The sequence below is a fragment of the Hoplias malabaricus genome, chromosome 2 (genome assembly GCF_029633855.1).
Source record: "Hoplias malabaricus isolate fHopMal1 chromosome 2, fHopMal1.hap1, whole genome shotgun sequence".
NCBI lineage: Eukaryota > Metazoa > Chordata > Actinopteri > Characiformes > Erythrinidae > Hoplias > Hoplias malabaricus.
The window spans coordinates 74223452-74244530 of NC_089801.1; the positions used below are offsets into that span (position 1 = coordinate 74223452).

Sequence of the window (21079 nt, forward strand, 5' to 3'; positions counted from 1 at the left end):
CAGTGGAAGTGGTCCCTGTCTGGTCCCCCTTTCGCCCGGTTTAGTATTGCTCCTCCCCATTCGGCTGATTCTTTCTGGATTCTACTGCAATGGCGGAGCAGCAGCAGTTTTATCTCTTACTGGGGAACCTCATGAGCCCTGATAATAATATCAGGAAGCAATCAGAGGTAAGAGTTGTGATTGTTAATACCACACGTTCCTCTCAAGGTATCGTTTACGCTTTAGGCGCCCGTTTGACGGGAATATGAGCCGCACTTCACAGTGTGGCCCGGCCCACGTGTGAATGCGCAAGTTTTCGGGTAGTCTGCTAAACTAAACCGACCTGGCTCTTCTTGTGCGTTGGCTAGCCCAATATCTAAACAAACAAGTTGGATAAAGGACATGAACGTTGTCTCCTCTACAGCGCATCGCGAAATTAGCTAGCCTTGCCATACAATATGTATCCGTAGTTTGGCAAGTCCTAATGTTGAAATAAAACCGTTAGGGTTAGCTCGCTAAGTTGATAGGCCAGTATGCTTATTTAGGATAACGTTTGTTAACTTTGTCATTTTATGCTGGGAAAAAACAAGCTAACGTGTTTTTGAGACGTCGACGCCCGGCCACTTTACGCCATGAAACAAACATTCCGGGTCTTTTCAGCCTTTCTGATAAATTTGCTGCTGAACACAACTAGCTAGTTAGCCCTGTACGCCGCGTTATTAACAGCCTTATATTTCATTTGTCAGGGCTAACGTTTAGCCACTGACAGTGAGGCTGGGTAGTTTTTGGTCAGGTTTTAGCTGGATGACCAACCGTTAAATTACGTTTACGTTAACGTTCCACTGTACGGTCACCAAACTTATGACTCCTAACTCCGAACAACCCACAGTAATAGGACGAGCGGGAAATGTCTAATGTCCTCAGAGTAGCAAACCTCGAATGGGTGATTCAGTGATAACTGGTTTTAAAGAATTGTGTTCGGGTCATTCGTATAATTAAACCTGTTGAGATAGTCTGATAACTTCGCGGAAATGTTCCACATTACAGTTGGCCACTTGTCTTTAAACGTGGATGATGCACGTTTGCTACGTTATGGTCCTTTTTATTTTTCACGTTAAATTGCACTTTAAAATAATGACTGAGTTACATTTTGGAAGTCTGTTGAATTAAGTCTTTTGTTCCCTGTGTGATTAAGCCTGTATGACCCCGGGTACATTCTTTACTGGTGTGAGCACGTCCTTTATAGGACCCGGTTTCTTTAGGGAGTCAGCAATTTCCTTTATTTGCAGACAATCCCTGATCAATGCTCCGCTGGTCTACTCAATGGGGTTCCAAGTCTGGCTGACAAAAGAATGCTAACTCTTTTTGTCACTGCAGATTTAGGTGATGTCGATGGGACGTTCGCTCATTCCATTTTTTTTGCTTCAGGTTTTTTAAGAAAAAGAATTATTTAATGTAGAGCTGGGCGATATGGCCAAAGATGTTATCATGCTACATTTTTTATATTGATATCATAAATACATATATTTATCACAATATTAAAAGTGTCACGCTGTGACAAAGGACATCCTTCTACATATGCAGACTGAATACACTGTTAATTACTATACTATATAATGCACATAGTATGCACATTACTGAAATTCACAAGGAACTGGAACATATAACATTTTCTTACCACAAAAAAGTAATGATGTCTATGTCTTGTGTCATGAAAATATTCTTAGGGCATAACTACCTCAAAAGTTTAAAGAAGCAGGAAGAGTAAACAGATGAATTAAGAAAGATATTTTAAAATCATCCATCCATCCGTTATCTGTAACCCTTATCCAGTTCAGCGTCACGGTGGGTCCAGAGGCCACCTGGAATCATTGGGCGCAAGGCAGGAATACACCCTGGATGGGGGCGCCAGTCCTTCACAGGGCAACACAGACACACACACACATTCACTCACACACTCACACCTATGGACACTTTTGATTCGCCAATCCACCTACCAACAGGTGTTTTTCGACTGTGGGGGAGGGAAACCGCACCACCCAGAGGAATCCCACGCAGACGCAGGGAGAACACACCACACTCCACACAGACAGTCACCCAGAGGAAACCCGCACAGACACAGGGAGAACACACCAAACTCCTCACAAACAGTCACCTGGAGGAAACCCGCACAGACACAGGGAGAACACACCAAACTCCTCACAGACAGTCACCTGGAGTGGGAATCGAACCCACAACCTCCTGTTCCCTTGAGCCGTGTGACTGCGACACCTACCTGCTGCGCCACCGTGCCGCCAGATTTAAAAATAATAAATAACTGAACTGTAAACATATTGCAATTAACTCATTAGAAGGCTTAGAACAATGTTTAACAGTGGAAAATCTAGAAGGTTTTCGGTTTCGCACGTTCATTCATTCGTTACCTTTAACCACTTATCCAGTTCAGGGTCACGGTGGGTCCAGAGCCTACCCAGAATCACGTGCAAGGTGGAAAATGTTCGACTCTTTGGGGTGTTTATTTAAGAGAAGCAGCCTGCTGGTGTTGGTAATTTGCGAGTGGAGAAAATAATTTAGTGTGAGGAAAACCATGTCTGACAACATACAGTTCTCTCGCAAACAGGCAAACGTTTCCCAGGAGGAAAATACAGTTTGAGTGAAGAAAAGCATAGCAGGTTCAAAGTTTCTGCGCTTGTGTTTTGACCAGACAAAATACACCCCAAAACAGAATGCTGTAACACATTTAATATACATTTAATACGTTCACACACACTTGAAAACCTATTATTCTCACGCTCATGGGGTTGCCTGTTCATTTATTGTAATAGCATGTGCATATCCGCCTGATTGGGTGCAGCTGACTGTGCTAACTGGGAATTGAAATGAAGGTTTATTGAGCTCTGTTACCAAAGGCTTATCGTTATAGAGCAAATTCAAACATCATGTCAGACATAGTGCTCTAAATGTGCTTTCATACCCCAGTTCCTCAAGAGCCCAGCTCTAGCTCAGCTAGGGCATAACACATGATCCAACATTTTACCCAGGCTTTTTAAAAATATTGTCCTTTCTTAGGTGTGTTAGGACAGGTCCACACTTGTTTGGCAATGGATTTGGTCATTCTACCACATTTAAAAGCTAAAATAACAAACAATTAAAAACTACACTACAGGATTAAAAAAAAATCCTAACCAATGTTGGAAATGTGAGACACCCCACACATAAAGGCATTTTTCAGTGTTTGATTGTTGTTAGTACTTAAAGTCCCTACATTACACACACCACCCTGAATGAAACACTACACACTTTACAATCACACACACACACACACACACTCACACCGACAGACAGCTCCACTCCTCAGAACCTCACGGGAGTTTCAATGCTACATCCCGAGAGCAGGTGGGAGTTTGTTGTCTGTTTCTCTGTCTCATGTTTCCAGGATAGATTATGGTTTTTAAAATCCTGTAGTGTCCAAGCTTTACTCTTTTGTAACTATGTGTAAGTATTTTTTTTATCTAGATGGGTTTATATGTATAGGTGACCTATTGAGTATTTAGGAATCATGTTTGTCAACTTAAACTTTATTTCATAATAACAAACCACAAGTTACCCAGTCAGTCATAGGAAATTACAAAACAAGGATTTAAAACAAACAAACAAACCAGAAGAATCTCACCCTTTGTGTTTTCTGGTGTTGTGTTCAGCATGACTTGGTGTGTACTTTCACATTTCCCTGCTGCTCTCTTTCACAGCTCAGCAGGATGGCTCTGGAAACCTACATCAGAATTACTCTAACAGAAATCCAAATTTTTGCCTTAACCAGACAGAACTTGGCATGTCTACGGGTGTATCATACATTACTATGGCCTGAACCCAATGGATTAATCATGACTCTCTTCTGAATCAGTTTATTTATGGCTCTGTCTCTGCTTGATTAAACAGACAGATGCCTCAGTGTAGCTTTGCTGACTTGATTTCCAACCGTACTGCTGCAAACATAGACCAGTTTGCTGGCTAATATAACACGAGAGGTATATTGTTAGGTACCGTTATATTTCACGATTTTTATACACAAGCCTTGAGTGTGTTTTTGTGATTATACTAGTGTTCTGATGTTGCTATTTATTATTAAGTTGTAAGATAAATGGGTATGAAAAAGGTAAAATAGTTACATTCCTTCACACAGTCTTTCTAGCCCTTTGAACCAAACTCTTGAACTGGCCCTGTTCAGAATTTGGGTGCTTTTACAATTGATTCAGGTCATAGTGATAGAGAAAAGTGGTAAACTCTGGTAAATAGTATCTGCTGTAAGGTCAACATGAGATGTTTTTAAAGATAAAATGTAAGTCAATTTATGGCTAGACAAACACCTTTTTAGGGATGATTGGAATCCAGTTTTTACACTGTCTAATAGTATATTTGTCATACTGCCTCAAAATAATAATAAAGCTTACCATATTAGTGGGGATAGGGGTGCACTGTCGAGCTGCCAGTGCCTCATGAGAGAAGGGTTTTCTGTGCTGTGCAGCTTCAGCTCAGCTCAACACACACATGCATGACAATAAAAACCCATTTCTGAGAAAGCAAATTTTAGCGACGGGAGCTGGAGGAACAGAAGTGTAAAAAAAAAAAAAAAAAAAGGGCCCTACGCTGTTTAAAAAGTCGATTGAACTGTCTTCCGAGTATTTCCTTCCTCTGTTGTAACCTAAACTCAACTGCGGTGGGCCACTGGGCTCAGTGAGTTCCCAGAGCACCCTTTTCCTCTGGCTCTCAAGTGCACAGGAATGAACCCTTTCCGCTAGTTAGTTGTTGTTCATCAAATATAATAACTTTGGGAGACTTCTCTGTAGTTCTTATAGCCTTTGGATTGTGTGCTAGAAGCTCGTTGTGTTTCTTGTAGGCTTCGGTAAGAGTCTGCTGCCTGTTGATGTCTCCCTATATGTTAGCTGCTGCTGTTTTTTCATGTGAAACCTCTGCAGGTGTTTTATTAAACTAATGGTCTTTCCACCCCTCGGAATGATGTTTTCTAATAAACTTTAGAAACAACTCTTGCTTTTTGGTGTTTCCACACTAAAACATCTCCAGACGAACAATATTTTAGTCTAAGCAACAGCTAATGTTATTTGCTTCCTCAGTTGCTGGCTGGAGTTGCCAAGGGTATATTGTAATATGTGGATTGGAATCTAGACCAGTGGTGTCTTTTTTTTTTTTTTTTTTTTTTTTTTTTACAGTGGCTATGTAGTCTAGCGTAAGCTGTGAACTGGAATTTGGATTGGTAAGTGGATTGGCCCTATCTGTCCAATTTACCAATGAATGAATTATAATATTGGGCACAATACCAGTTTTATAGGATCGGATGGGACACATCTCTAATTAAAAATGCTCAAATACATTAATCGGAGTTAGGGATGGGTCTATCCACATTTTTTGTGCTGCCATACTATTATACACATATTATTACTGTATATGTTATAACAATGTGGGTGGGGGCTGCACTGTTGGCCTGCATGAGCCGCATATCTGTGAATGAAGGGTTTGCTCAGCACAGCCACGTACACCAACACACGTGTTGACAGTCACTGAGCTCCCAGTGTACCCCCTCCCTGTAACAGTCTAAAATGCATATAAACAAACTTTATGGCTTATTACTTAAAGACACAGAACACAAATTAGACACACGATACACACATCATATATACAGCTCTTATTTTAATATACCATCCATGTTTTTAAATACAGCAGTAAAAGGTATTACTGTTATTCCACCCAACTCCCAATCTAAATATGACCTATGTTGGATCTATAAGACAATGCGGTGTTCAGCACTAATGACTGAATGATTGCTTAATATACGCGTGTGTGTGCACGTTTGTACACACACGTAAGCCATAACATTGACTACTTTCTTGTTTATATACTCACTGTCCATTCTCTCAGCTCCACTGATTCATAGTTACAGTACTTTAAACTATAGTTCAGAGATGGGGACCTGAGTCAGACCATGCTTGCACACTGAAAGTGACACAACGTCCGGAAGCCATTCATTTTCAATGGGAGTCAGCGACACAGGGTGGCGCAAGAGTGACACAATCATAAGTGACATGAAGTGTGCGAATTCAGTGATGCAATGAATTTCAACTCCGCTCAACACCATGTAAATGGACAATAACACAAGGTTGTGACTACCAGTCAGAGAGCTGGCATTCATTTTCCCTCGGAACCGCTATGCTGACTTTGGTTTCTACTGAAGATTTGTTCCTTTCTCAGAATGGAGAGACTCCATTTTAATTTTAAGTACAGTATAAGTATAGTGTATGTATTACATATGTTTTGTTGTTTATTACAACTATTTTATATTTCAAATGAAAGTGTAAAAATTTGCTTTAAATGTTTAAGTAGAGCTATTTTTTGATACAGTACATTATGCCCAAAATTACAGTGGACAATTGAGTTAGCTGGAAATGTTGCTTACATATATAAACATATCTGGATGTTTGAGGTGGAGGTTCTGAATTAATGTAGATGGATTTTTTTTTTTGGGGGGGGGTGATGAAAGGGGGAAAAATGTAAAACCATTTAAGATGGAAAATAGCTATTCTCCTAATCCCCAGCTACTGCTGCAGTATAGAGACCGCGCTGATCGAGTTTTCATGTCCACAAGCCTCAAGCCATTTTTACATGTCTTTTTCTTTATGAATCTGTACAAACAGCAGCACAAACAATAAGCGCAGTGACTTGTATGTCTGTATTTATCTGTCTCTCCTAGGAAACGCGAGTTGTTTGTGTGTGTGTGTGTGTGTGGTCGGGGAGTTTGGTCAGGGTGGTGTAGTGTGTTAAAATCAACATAAACAGTCATAGTGTGAAATACCCAGTCTGTTTACAATCTGCTCCAACTTAAATTAAAGTTGCATCTAGTGGCGGGCATGTGCGTCAGTATCTGCTTCATGGGGTGTGTCCCGAAAAGTGCCCTGTGTACTACATGTAGGGAATAGTGAGTAGTGGGCCACTTCAAACACACCTATGGTATCGGTACTCTCTGTAGCTGATACCGATAGTGTGTTTAAGTGCCAGTATTGGTGCAAAACTAAGACGTATATTCCAATCTCCCCTACAAATTATTATACCTTCCACTTTTGCCATCCAATCAAACATTTTCCTATAGAGTGACCAGTCACTACCAGGTGGAGTGTAAATGTTTAATACAGTTATTAAAATACCCTCTACCATCCCTGAAACCAAAATGTGTCTTCCCTCCTTGTCCTTTATTTCGTACATTTGTTCAAATGGTATTTTATTGAAGACTAAATTTTGCAACCGCTCTCCTGTGACCCAATTTATAAGATGAATAGTAAATTTTTGAAAATCACATTTTTTAAGTTTCAGAAGGGCTAAGATGTGTTTCCTGCAAGAGGAAAATGTGCCTTTTTTCATTTTTAAAAGAATCTTACTTCTCTTTACTGGGTGTGATATGCCACTTAACAGACGCTGGTCATAAAATTAGAATGTCACGAAAAAGTTGGCTTCAATTTTAGTAATTCCGTTCAAAAAGTGAGACTTGTGTATTATACTCATTCATTACACACAGACTGATATATTTCAAGTGTTTATTTCTTTTAATTTGATTATTATAACTGACAAGTAATGAAAACCTCAAATTCAATATCTCAGAAAATTAGAATATTACTTAAGACCAATATAAAAAAGGTTTTTAGAAATACTGGCCAACTGAAAAGTATGAGCATGTACAACACTCAATACTTAGTTGGGGCCCAGGTTGCTCTGATAGTGGCCTTCAGCTCTTCTGCATTGTTGGGTTTGGCATATTGCATCTTCCTCTTCACAATACCCTAGAGATTTTCTATGGGGTAAAGGTCAGGTGAGTTTGCTGGCCAATTAAGAACAGGGATACCATGGTCCTAAAACCAGCTACTGGTAGTTTTGGCACTGTGTGCATGTGCCAAGTCCTGTTGGAAAATGAAATCTGCATCTCCATAAAGTCTGTCAGCAGCAGGAAGCTTGAAGTACAGGTGCTGGTCATAAAATTAAAATATCATGAAAAAGTTGATTTATTTCAGTAATTCCATTCAAAAAAGTGAAGCATGCATATTATACTCATTCGTTATACACAGACTGATATATTTCAAGTGTTTGTTTCTTTTAATTTGATGATTATAACTGACAACTAATGGATTGGAGCTTCCATTGAACTCAATAGTAATTTTGACATCATTTACACTAGTCAAAATGCAATTAAAAATATCTCAAATTATTTTGTCTAGTCAAAATCTAATTAGAGATATCTTAATTTAGAATTGTCTGGTCATAAATTAATTGCAGATATCTATAATTTAAATCCAGTTGCATCTTAAAACGGCTTGCCACGATGAAATGTCACGTGTGGCGTCACACTTAACAAGCAGATACCAGCGTTTTTGCAGACCGCCCTCAGCTTTAGAGAATGTACATTACTTCTCCTGATGTTTTAGGTATTTGCCATGGTATCACTTAGGTACTGGTATCGAAAGTCATAATTTTGGTATTGTGACAACACTAGTAAAACACGCATGATGTCAAGAGCACATACAAAACAAATGTACCCAAAATCAAAGTCACAATGTTGCATTTTAATTGAACATTAGCTTCCAAAACTGAATCTTCCTTTCAGGGCTTGGGAAATCGGAGCACTTAAATCACAGTATGCTGGCAAGAGATGGGATGATTTTTTTTTTATAAATGGGGACACTGGGTTTAAAAAAAAAAACCTGAAGCAGCATTGCTATATCTGATACAGTCATACCCACGCAACACACGTTAACACATCAACGCTATATCAGTGTCCAAATCATACCCGTTCTGTGGTGGTCCTATGGGGAAAATAACAATTGAAACCTGTGTGAATAGAGAGAAATTAGAAGTCACTCAAATTTTTAAAACTTTTTTTATTTTTATTTTTTTATTTATTTATTTTTTTTGTAGGAAACATATGACAACATCCCTGGATCAACAAAGGTCACACTATTGCTCCAGGCCATCCGCAATGCATCTGTTGCTGAAGAGGTATGTCAAAGCTTTTCTTCTTAATAAAGTATCAGGATTTTATGCAAAAGACGAGCCTTTTCAAGTTTGCAATGGATGTCTTAAGTCAACACAAGATAATATTGTTTTCTTTTGTGCACTCAACGAACATGTGTACTATTTTGAACTCCTAGGCAGTTTAGGAGATTCCCTTAATATTAAGTAGGAATTAACTTCAGACTTATCTGATGTTAAATTATGAATAGTGGATACTTCAGTCTGTGTAATGGTGGGCAGTTGATTGGCTTGAGATACTCATCATAAAAGGAAGTGGATACATTTGCTCGCTTCTCGGTTTTAACAGGAAATACGTCACAGATTCAAAACTTGGTAACCAATTCCTAGTGACCGTCCACCAAATCCAAATCATGGAATCAGGTGTTCTAATCACTTTTTTATACAAGTGTACATAGAATGGTAATAGTGTGGGATTCATGAGTTGGTCTTGGCCCATTAGTTCTAGCTAAAGAAATTCTTCAAGCTTCAGCATACCTTGAGATTTTGGACAGCTTCATGCTCCCAGTTTTATGGGAACAGTTTGGGATGGCCCTTTCCTGTTCCAATGTGACTGCGTACCAGTGACCAAAGAAGCTCTGTAAAGACATGAATGAACATGTTTTGTGTGGAAGAACCCGACTGGATTGGAATGTGTGCCATTTAATTCTTAATTCATCAAAAGACTTGATTACATTTGGGCTATAGAGGTGCTCACAAAATAAGCAGGTCTGGTCAAGAATTTAATATCAGTATTTATCACAATAAAAATGTTTCAATAATGGTGATGTTTCTATATAAATTCCAATTTTTAACTACGCATTATTCACATATTTTTACTGATATTTGTTATAGGGTGCTACTATCATTTGTGTTCCACTTTGTGTTTTTCAACTGCAGTGAACTTCTAGGTGAATGTAGAAAAATGCAACAGATATTTAAAAAAAATGCTGCTTCATAGAAACAGCATACATTTCAGAAACACTACCGAGGGTCTCTCACAGCTGTTTATGTGAGTGTGAACGCATGTGTTTTAAAACTAGATGAGTTGTGCGTCTTTGACCGAATGATACACAAATGATCAAATGACCAGCTCTCTGTTTTTCCAAGTCAACTGGCCACATAATCAGGTGTCATCACATGTCTACTGTTACTGTATTCATTGTTTCACATTATGAACATGGGTGTACAACAACAAATATTGTACCTATTTCATGGTTTGTACCTCTTCCTTGTCCTCCACCACAGGTTAGACAGATGGCAGCAGTCCTGCTGCGGCGATTGTTGTCTTCAGCATTTGAGGAGGTCTATCCAAACCTGACGGTAGATGTTCAAATGGCTGTTAAGAGAGAGCTACTTGCCAGCATCCAAATGGATGCTGCTCCTACTATTCGTAAGAAGGTCTGCGATGTAGCTGCTGAGTTGGCCCGCAATCTGTTTGGTTAGTTAATTTTAAAGCTTGTTCCTCTGTTGCTATTCTCCCACCCCACTACATGTCAGCCTATACAAGATTCAAAACCTGTTCACGAACTAGAGCATATGAACAGCTGTGTTATAAAAACAAACTGTAATAATAAAAAAAATACATAAATAAATATACAGCATGCACAAATGTGTTTAAAGGTGAATCTTTCTTACTTGTTTGAATTATGAAACTAAATAAAGTGCCATGTCTTAATCTAGATGATGACGGAAACAGCCAGTGGCCAGAAATACTCAAGTTCTTGTTTGACTCCGTAAACTCTCAGAATGTTGCTCTACGGGAAGCGGCCCTTCATATTTTCTGGTAAGGTGTAATTATCTATAGATACATTTTAATAATCCACAGTGTCAGAAAATGTAATGACATTTTCTTGGTTCACAAATCCTTTAATAGAGACACTACAATTATTTCACCTACAATGTTTTAAGTGAGATTCTTGTTACAAAATAATTTTTGAGCATTTGAACCACAATAAAACATGGTATTTTACCCTGATTTAAACAGTGTGTAAATTATCCACCAATATTTAAATCATGGGCGAAAAAAGAGTAATTAACATAGTTCTTTGCTGCACAAAAGGACATTTCAAACGTTTCAGTTTAAGAAAAGCCACTGTCTGCAAAAGATATTTTTAGAAATCTACAAATTGGAAATTATTATTATTATCTTGAGAGATATAAACCTCCAAGCTTCAGAGATTGGGCTTAAATTATACTAAAACATATAAAGCACTCCTTAACAGTAGATAAGATAACAGAATGTGTATCAAGAAAAACTGGCCAAAGTTGGGTGTGGTGCACTAATTTCAGTAAATGACTGTGTAAAAAGGGTAATGGATAACAAGAAGGGTTTAATGGCTTATTGGCAGCAAGTAAGGAAACAGTAGCTTAAATGTTTACCCAGTGAATCTCCCAGAGTGCATAAAGAGCTCAAAAGTTTATATAAAATTTTTACTATGGTAGAACTACCTTTTTCTAAACAAATTTAAGCTTTTACCAAACTTTTACCAGATTTGGTCAAAATGGACTAACCTCATAGAACCCCTGTATCCTGACCTTAAGCAATGACATGCCAAAAGTCAGGCGACAGGAAGTACTATCCCATAGGATCCCCATAAACCTGGCAAAATGCAACAGCTTGATGTGACATCAATTTCACAAATGGATAGAAAAAGTATGGAGAGATGTTGAGCCTTGTCATTTCGATAGCCACCCAAAATTCAGTTGTATTTTGTAGATATTTGATCACCGATCTGAATAGATATGTCCACCGCATCCCATAACTGCTTGATTGAACTCATGTCGTGCAAATGTGCAAGCAAAACCTTTGATTGGAATGCCCCTCAAACCAATTCTGGACAGCTTGGAGTTGATTGCATGGACAGAAAACTTTACTTGGCTGTCGTGATGCACAATATGTTCTGTTATATGCCGATATGTGAAATTTTTTAGTAATTGTTGTTGGTCCAATTTTGGAATTATAACTCATATTACACCACATAACTGGCCACAATTTTTGCGTATGAATTGCTTTCAATAAAAGGGCAATTGCAAAAAACCCTACAATTATGAGAATGTTTTATATAGTTTTAATTTGCGTTTATATACAGGCTGCTTAAATATCTCTTACTCAAACGTCATGATTTACGCCTTCCATTGACACGTTCAGTGAAGAGGCACATTTTAAAATGCATATTTATTTTTATATTTTGTGCATATGCTATGTTTTGTTGTTGTTTTAGAATACTTAAATTCTTTTTTATGTGTGAAGTTTAATAAAGGAGGGCTAGGGTGTTTTTTAAATAAAGACATATTCAGAATTTAACCAAATAACACCCATTTTTATTCTATGCATAGGAATTTTCCAGGAATATTTGGCAACCAGCAGCAACATTATATGGAAGTTATCAAGCGCATGTTGGTGCAGTGTATGCAAGATCAGGAGAACCCACAGGTCAGTTCAGTGCTCCAAGTAGAAGTACCTTCTACAATATGTAAAACAGGTTTAAAGGTGCATTAGTCACTGTCAGTGGCTTGCCAGTCTGTTATTTTAGTTCCCCTGCCTAGTCGCCAGAGGTTGCACATTCTGTATCTCAACTTGTGGATGTAGGTTAGAGATATACTTGCTGTTTGGTCATGTGTTTGTGTAGAAAATCACCTGCGTTGTGAATGTAACTGTTATGCTTTTAATGGAAGGCTTCCACTAGAGGGCAGACCAGAAGAAGGCACAGGTAATTGCAGATTTGACTCTGACACAGCATTTCCAAATCTTTCTAAAATTGTGATGCTGTTGATTGCCTGCACTGTCCCTACCGTTTACTTGTGTGCTGCACCTTGTGTATGCGATGCGTTTTTCTCAGGGCGTGCAATACTTATGTGCAAAATGGACGCATGACACGCAAAGGCAGCTATGATGCGTACCCAAAACGCGTAGTTAACAGCAAGTATACCTCTACCCTAACATATTAGTCAACTTGACCACTAGTGGCCAGGTAGGCACATTTATCTTTTTAAATCAGGATTCCTCTAACGGGTACAGAATGGACTAGGGCTGGCTTCATTGCTAAAACTGCTCTTTTAATCATGTTTATATTTTACATGTGTAAAATCCAATGATCTCACACTGGAAATTTGTTGTGTGTTTCTTTTGAGTCAAGTGATTTTGCACAATTGAATTTAACTTGTGCGTTGCTCATTGCATATGCTGTAAATCTGTTTTTATTTAGATTCGAAACCTTGCAGCACGAGCCACAGCTTCTTTTGTTCTGTCTAACGAGAGCAATACAGTTCTACTTAAACATTTCTCTGACCTTCTGCCGGGCATACTACAGGTAAAAAAATCTTTTTTTATTTGACACTTCTACAGTTTTTTTTTTAAATAGAATTGTTAATTTTATTGAGGCAATCGGTTTTATATTAGTCTAATTTTGATAATTACCATCAATCCATATACCTGATTCACACTACAAGATTTTAAAAATGCAAACTGATGTTGACAAAGTGAGGTCCCTGCAATTCAAGATATTCTTTGCTTGATTACTGTTAATCTTCAAGTTCCACACACTACAAAATCTGCCCTGAATGAAACACATCACACTTTCAGATTGCTCATGCCTGACAGACAGCTCCTGTCCTCTAAACCTTGTGGGAGTTTCTCTATTGACAAGTTGCGAGAGCAGGCAGGAGTTTCTCTCATATTAGATGCCAACAAACAAGGAAGTGAAACCATAAGCCTAGCATGGCTCTCATTGGTTTACAGTTTTTCAGACATGAAAAACTTAACGTCCTTTTATTGCTCATGTAAATTTGTATATACAGGTGCATCTCAATCAACTAGAATATATAGATGCATTAAAATCAGAGTGATCTATTTCAATCATTTATTTCTTTTAATGTTGCTGCTTATGGCTTACAGTGAAAACAATCATTATCTCAGAAAATTAGAATAATCAACACAAAACACATAATCTTCTAAGCCTTTCTCTTAGTCTGGTTCAGTACACCACACAATTAGGGTTGCAAAGGGGTGGAAAATTGGCGATAAATTACCAGTATCTTTCCATGGGAGCTTTAGCTCAAGAACTTTGGAAATATTCCAAAATGTATTGGAATTTATAGGAATTTATTGGCATTAATAGGAAATATTGAATAACTTAAGGGAGCTATATCATACACTATAATCAATGTACTGTTATTTGTCAACAGCAGACTTGAATGCGTAATACATATAAAACCTATACAGAAACCTGTTGATGAAAAAAAAAATAATAATAATAATAAATATGTATATATATAGGTTGCTAGTCTTGGTACGTTAATGTCTTGGTAAACTAGACTCTGAAATTGCTCATTAAGCTTTTCTGATTTACCAGATAGCAAATAACTTTGAGATTACACCTTGATTTAATAGTTGCTTAAATGTTTCAATGTTATTACTGTCAATAAAAAGATGAACCTCAGTATGCTTCAGTATATTTTTTACCAACTAGATATATAAGTTTTCTCACCTCTAGCTTAGAATGTTCACATTTTATTCCCTTTTAATTCTGTTGATCAGTGTCCAAAGTCTTGCTTTCAGATTAAATTGAATTTTGTATTTCATTGGAAATCAAGGTACCAGAGTCTGGAGGAAGAGTACAGACACACAACCCAAGCTGCTTGAGGTCTAGTGTGAAGTTTCCACAGTCAGTGATAGTTTGGGGAGCTATTTAATCTGCTGGATTTGGTCCACTGTGTTATATCAAGTCCAAAGTCAGCGCAGCCCTCTATTAAGAAATTTTAGAGCACTTCATGCTTCCCTCTGCTGACAAGCTTTATGGAGATTTGGCTTTCATTTTCCAGCGGGACTTGGCACCTGTTCACACTGTCAAAAGTACCAATACCTGATTTAATAACCACAGTATCTCTGTGCTTGATTGGGAAGCAAACTCGCCTGACATATTGTCAAGAGGAAGATGAGACACCAGACCCAACAATGCAGACAATTTGAAGGCGCTATCAAAGCAACCTGGTCTTCTATAACACCTCAGCAGTGCCAGAGGCTGATTGTTTCCGTGACACGTTGCACTGACTCAGTAATTCATGCAAAAGGAACCCCTAACAAGTATTGAGTGCATATACTGTACATATTTTTCAGTAGGCAAACATTTCTGTATTGAAAATGTTTTTAAATTAATATAATATTCAAATTTTCTGAGGTAATGACTTTTGGGTTTTCATAGACTGTAAGCCATAATCAACATTAAAAGAAATAAGCACTTGAAATAGATCCCTCTATTTGTAATTAATCTATATAATTTTAGAGTGGAATTACTCAGATCAATTAACTTTATCTTTTAATTTCATTACCTGTAACCGCTTATCCAGTTCTTGTTTCTTGTTTGAATCTAGGCTGTTAATGAATCCTGTTACCAAGGAGATGATGCTGTGTTGAAGTCTCTTGTAGAAATTGCGGACACCGCCCCTAAATATTTGCGACCAAACCTAGAAGCCACTTTACAACTCTGCCTGAAGGTATTTACATTCCCATTAGTTTTGGGTTATAATGTAAATTTTAATCTGATCATTAGTTACATTTTTCATGCCTACTATATTGTAGACATATAAATAAATAAAAGGTGGATGTTACATATTTTATCGAGAAATTATCCAGAAATTATATTGCCCAATCTTCCAGGGTTGTTTTTTTTTTTATTTTTTTTTTTTTTCCTCCTTTCCCCAATTTATACTCCTGTGAAGATTAGAGCAAATTTAAAAAAATGCTCTGTTGTCACCTCATTCTTCTGGTTTTAAGACTTCAGGAAGTATTATTAAATATAATATTTAGAAACTTTACAATTTCTATGAATTTTTTTTCCATGCAGTGTGCCATTAATGCATGTTAAATTTTGGCCTCAAGTCGTTTATCTCTCATCAGATACCCAGTTACATCCCCCAGGCCTATTTCCAGTTTATATATTGTGTATAATTTGTTGGCTGTGCAACAAATAATATGATTCAGCTTGACAGTTCCTATTATTATTGACAGCTCATAGAATAAGGAGTGCATAATTAATGTGTGGAATATTCTTCACCTGCACTATAAATCTACAGCTGTATTATGTGAATGTGTCATAATTTAATTTATTCCCAGGTTGTCCTCTTGTTTTGGATTTCATCTGCTTTCCATGTGATCATGGGAACGCTAAAAAAAGATCAGTAATTAGAGTAAGATATACATTGTAGATTTGCAGGTTTGATACAAAATCTTTAATATTGCATACAATTTGAGCAAAGTACAGGTGTTAGGCTACTTATATTACATCATCGGTATACACAGATGAACCAGTACAGAACTGTACACATGTACACTCAAAAAGGAATGTGATGGCAGTATAGAAATTTCAAAAATTTCTAAAATTGTTATTTTTCTGCCGAAGAATGAATAGTGCACTGTGGCATTATTAAATTTACCGCTGTGCTTTTAAACATCCATGTTCCAGACAACATGGATGAAAGTGCCTCGCAACTGTGCCCCTGTACACTTCATACGGACGTTAACAACAGCTTGTGTGGACCCAAGCAGCAATTCTTGCCTTGCCTTTAGTTACTATCACTTTAAGCATGCATGGTGACTTTTTATGTTTTGTCTAGGGAGTTTATTTTACTTCTCCTTTGGACTTGACAGTTCGTTTGGAAAAGGTAGCAAGGGAAGGAGAAGTTGATGGGGGAATTTTAAAATGTGTGACATCAATGTTGTCAATATTTTATGTTTGTGGAGGTGGGGGACGGGTGTTGTTGGGGGTTTTGGTTTTATTTTATTTTGTGTGCTTTCAGCTCTGTGCAGATACCAATTTGACAAATATGCAGAGGCAGCTGGCTTTGGAGGTTATTGTTACTCTCTCAGAAACTGCTGCTGCCATGTTGAGGAAACACACAGCCATTGTTGCTCAGAGTGGTAAGTTCCATGCAGTAACTTTCTATGTCGATCCGCATTTATTTATTTCCTAACCAATTCTGAAACACAACTTCGGATACTGAGACAGACGTCTATGCAAGAGCTCTTTTTATTTTCATATCATCATTATTGTTGGTTTTGTGTTTAAAGGTTCACTGTCTGAGATTTTACACATTTTATATTATCATTAAACAACTAATTTCAGTGTAAAAGTGTAGTGGAGTTATCATGAGCAGAGAGAGAATCTACACCCTGCTCTGTTTTGCTGTTCTCAAGGTTTTGTTTTCAACCTGAGAACAGCATATAGTCCCGTAGTCTGGAAATTTGGGCTTCCCACATTTGTTTTGCCCTCCCCAATGAGACAGGCACTGCCCACAAGGCTTTCTCTAAACAATATGGTCGATTCCACTACCAAACATTCAGTACAAAACAATTCACAAGTTCCTCTGCTGAGGGGAAAAAAATTTGTTCTTCGGGAAATAATAGCTACTAACAGAGTGAGACAAGACAAGAATCAATGCTGGACTGACTTCTCCAATATGGAGAACATTAAGTTCTGCTGAAGGGCTCCACCAGGACCCGGAACAAAGAATTATTGTCCTTGAAATGCTCTCCTGACCCAGGTCAGTTACTCCTCTCCCTGCTGATGTGGGTTGATGGTGCACAGGGAAATACAGCTTCCTCTTCTCTAACTCCCTTCGTTAGGATCGTTCCACCTTAAAAGCTCCTGTAATTCAGTTGTGTTTTTCCTGCACCCGGACCTGTAGGAGCTTGGTTTTCTACCCTGTTTTTATCATACGTGCCAGTGAACTGTGCTCACTCATGGCATCACTACAATGGTTTCACACAGACAGGAAATGACTAAACTCTGCATCTACACAGTAAGTCCTCAAATCACAGTAATTACTTTCCATGAACTTCTATATTGCGTGTTGGTTTTTATCCTTTGTATTGGTGTTTGTGGATCTCTTGAACTGCTTTAGATCTTGGTGACCTCTACTATGCATGGTAAACTAATTCTTTGTTATATTCGTGTTAAGACTGTGTCTTCATTTTCTGCTGCAGATTAAATTAAATGACTGTTAACAACAACAAAAAAAAAAACCCTGCCTAGTGCAATACAAAATTATTGCTTCAGCTCTGCCACATTCAGAACAAAGCTGAATGCAGTTGTCACAATGTAATTTTTAAATAAACAATTTTATTTAATAATTAAATAATCATTTAAAAAAAACGTATGTGCTTATCCTACTTTGCACACAAGCACTGGAGTAGAGGGGTCCTATTTTAATTCTAAATATGTGCCGTAAGGTGCCAGGCAAATGCATCATGGAATCACATGGTGATGCTGCCTCGTCTTCCAATACCCATCCTTCTCTCTGCTGATGTACAGGTATATGTGCAAAGTCAGTTAAGGTATGTTGTGGTAGTAATCTTTTGACATGTAGCTTATTCCGTTTGAATATATATTGAACTTATTCAAGAGTTAAAGTTTAACAATAAAATGAACACATGCAATACCAAAACGCTCTGCCTACTTCCTGGGGCACCATCTTGGTAAAGGCATTGGAAGACACTTTATAAGATGGTTAAGAAGACGCCATCTAGCAATGTCAATCTCAAAACTATAGTATAGACGAGGCCAAACTTCAAGCTGAGACAAGAGCATAGCTGGCGTTCAGCATCTTCAAGACGGGCCCACTTCTTGGCTATATTTGTTATATAATCCACGAATATTGAGACTCTTCTACCCTTGTAAAGGAGAGCGGCTGCCTCTCCAAATCTCTTTAGAATATTATTGCAGACATGGAAGAAATGCACCCTGATAACAGTATGTTATGGAGGTTCCCTATCCTGCAGCCAGCTCCACTGGGTGTGATGGGCCCATTCCAGCAATGGTTTCTTATCCTGGACGAGCAGCTCCTGGCCTTTCGGCTGTGGGCCCTCAAGCCTCTCTGGTACACCCAGAGGATGAACGTTATACATCTGCATTCTGATTTCAGAATCTCTAATGCAAGTGCTTTGATCTTTAGCAGTACACTGTAGCTCTGATAACGCTCCAAAGCACATGTGTAGCACATGTATATTTGGACAGTACTGTTGACATTTTAATAATAATAATAATACATTTATAAAGCGCTTTTCAAGGTCACAAAGTGCAATACAAGTCTAAAAGTATTAAGCCACCGAACGAAAAACATCAAAGGACAAACAGACACAGAGCAGTACAAAAAGATACAAAACAGCTTACACACAAAAACTTAACAATAGTTAAGGGTACATGGAGGCCAGTGAGCAGCAGCACTGAGCCATAGGGTTAAATTGGGTCCCAAGATTGACAGTCATTGTAAGCTGTAGCAGTTTTAGTGGCTGGTAGCTGAGTGGACCAGCAGGACGCCAATTACAGCCGGCAGACATTGAGGACGTGTTCCCCCCTGCCATCACCAGGAGCAACCCCAGAAAACAGGCCTGGGAATGCGCTTCTTAGCAGTTTTTTAAATTAAATGTTACGGTATTTAATATACTTACCTGTTGCTTCCTGTGTATCAGTTGGGTTTCTAAAGAAGAAATGGTTCCATCTGACTTTCCTGTTTATCGAATCTGAAGGTCCCTCGGTTTTTGTCTAGATTTGATGTATTTAAGGGTTTACGGCTAATTATTTATGCAATATACCACCAAGGGGTGAGAATGGTTTGGCCCAGGCTACTTGGGGGGTCTGGCTAAAAGCTGTAAGTAGAGTGAGTAGAGCCATTTGTTGGGAGTGGCCCAAAGATTGCCTTGTGTAATGTCTTGAACAGCTTTGCAGCTGAAGGAAATTTTTCATTCTGAAAGCTGTAATGTCATTGTGCAAAACTGGAGAATAACAGATTAACATAGTTTTACATAAATTCATTTTAAAAACAATTTTTCCTTTCCATTTTTGTAAGTGCTTTTAAATATAATGCACTTTATCCTGTAGTTTGGAGTGGTCCATAATTGGCCAACAAAGTCTCTTGTCCATCCACTCTATGTAGAATAGCCTACCATTCCCCCCCACCCCCCTTTTTTTTTTTTTTTTATAAATATAAGATTAGTAGTGATAGATATTGGTTGACCTACCAGAATGTGAATGCATAAATTCAGTCACTGACTAAGGAGCATTAGGGAGATGCTTACATCCTACATCCTAAACTTCCAGCAATCTTCCAGTATTACCTTATTAAGAACCTAAGGAACTGTCTTAACTTGTAGAAAAGGTGTATGATGTGCACAGTTTTCTGAAGTACTCCCAATCCTCAGTGGGCTATACTTATCACAGTAGCTTCACAGTATTTCATGAAGTACATTCTTAGGGCTAAGATGTCACACACATTTAATATTGATTTCTGATGTATGCCTTCCAGCAAAAAATTGAAATCTTGTTTTTGTACCTTTGTCAATGAAATAAAATTATATTCCCTCACGTCCTTGAAACAAGTACACACCCTAGACAGTGTATCCTTTCATGAAAGAAGTGAGAGAACATAATTTTACGTTATGCCAAACATGGTAAAAGTGCTCTGATCAGGTTTCTATCTAGTGTCTAAATCTGGTTGGGCTTGGAAGAATTTGAGTACAGAGGGATGTTTATGCAGTAGTTTGGGTGTGATGCTTTATTGAGTTCTTTCAGCTAATATTATTTAATTATTTTTTTTTAAACATTGTTTAATATGTAGCTGTTTTTCTCATATGTGCTTCAGTCACCAGAATGCAACTACTGGAATATGCACTATGTAATTTGTGGAATGTGTTAATAAACTCTTCTCTCGCCCTGCACATTTGACAAGTAGCTTCTTCTTTTCCAGTTCCTCAGATGTTGTCCATGATGGTAGACTTGGAAGAAGATGAGGAGTGGGCAATGGCAGATGAACTGGAGGATGATGATTTTGACAGGTATGTGTAAATTTTATATATCAGTTTAAAATTGCAAACCCCATTTCTGGGTTTGGAATTTAATAAAATGCAGTTACAAAGGGGGGGAATCCATTTGTTGTTTCTCCTTACCCTTTATTTAGCTTAAATGTATAATGTACAGATAAACACTTTCCAAAAAGAAATTGACCAGGTTTAATTATATTTGTTAAATAGAGTACTTTC

At 37.9% G+C, this 21079-nt stretch overlaps 1 protein-coding gene across 1 annotated transcript in view; it reads left to right on the plus strand.

Annotated features, from left to right (window-relative positions):
* Positions 1-28: 28 nt before the first annotated feature.
* kpnb3 (karyopherin (importin) beta 3) overlaps positions 29-21079 on the plus strand; it is a 34820-nt gene continuing 13769 nt past the window's right edge. The window contains exons 1-9 of the mRNA XM_066661506.1: positions 29-167; positions 8953-9033; positions 10294-10486; positions 10729-10831; positions 12385-12481; positions 13254-13358; positions 15418-15540; positions 16843-16963; positions 20788-20875. Of these exons, the coding sequence (XP_066517603.1) occupies positions 90-167; positions 8953-9033; positions 10294-10486; positions 10729-10831; positions 12385-12481; positions 13254-13358; positions 15418-15540; positions 16843-16963; positions 20788-20875 (989 nt within the window). The 5' untranslated portion in view covers positions 29-89. The remainder of the gene's footprint in view (positions 168-8952; positions 9034-10293; positions 10487-10728; positions 10832-12384; positions 12482-13253; positions 13359-15417; positions 15541-16842; positions 16964-20787; positions 20876-21079) is intronic.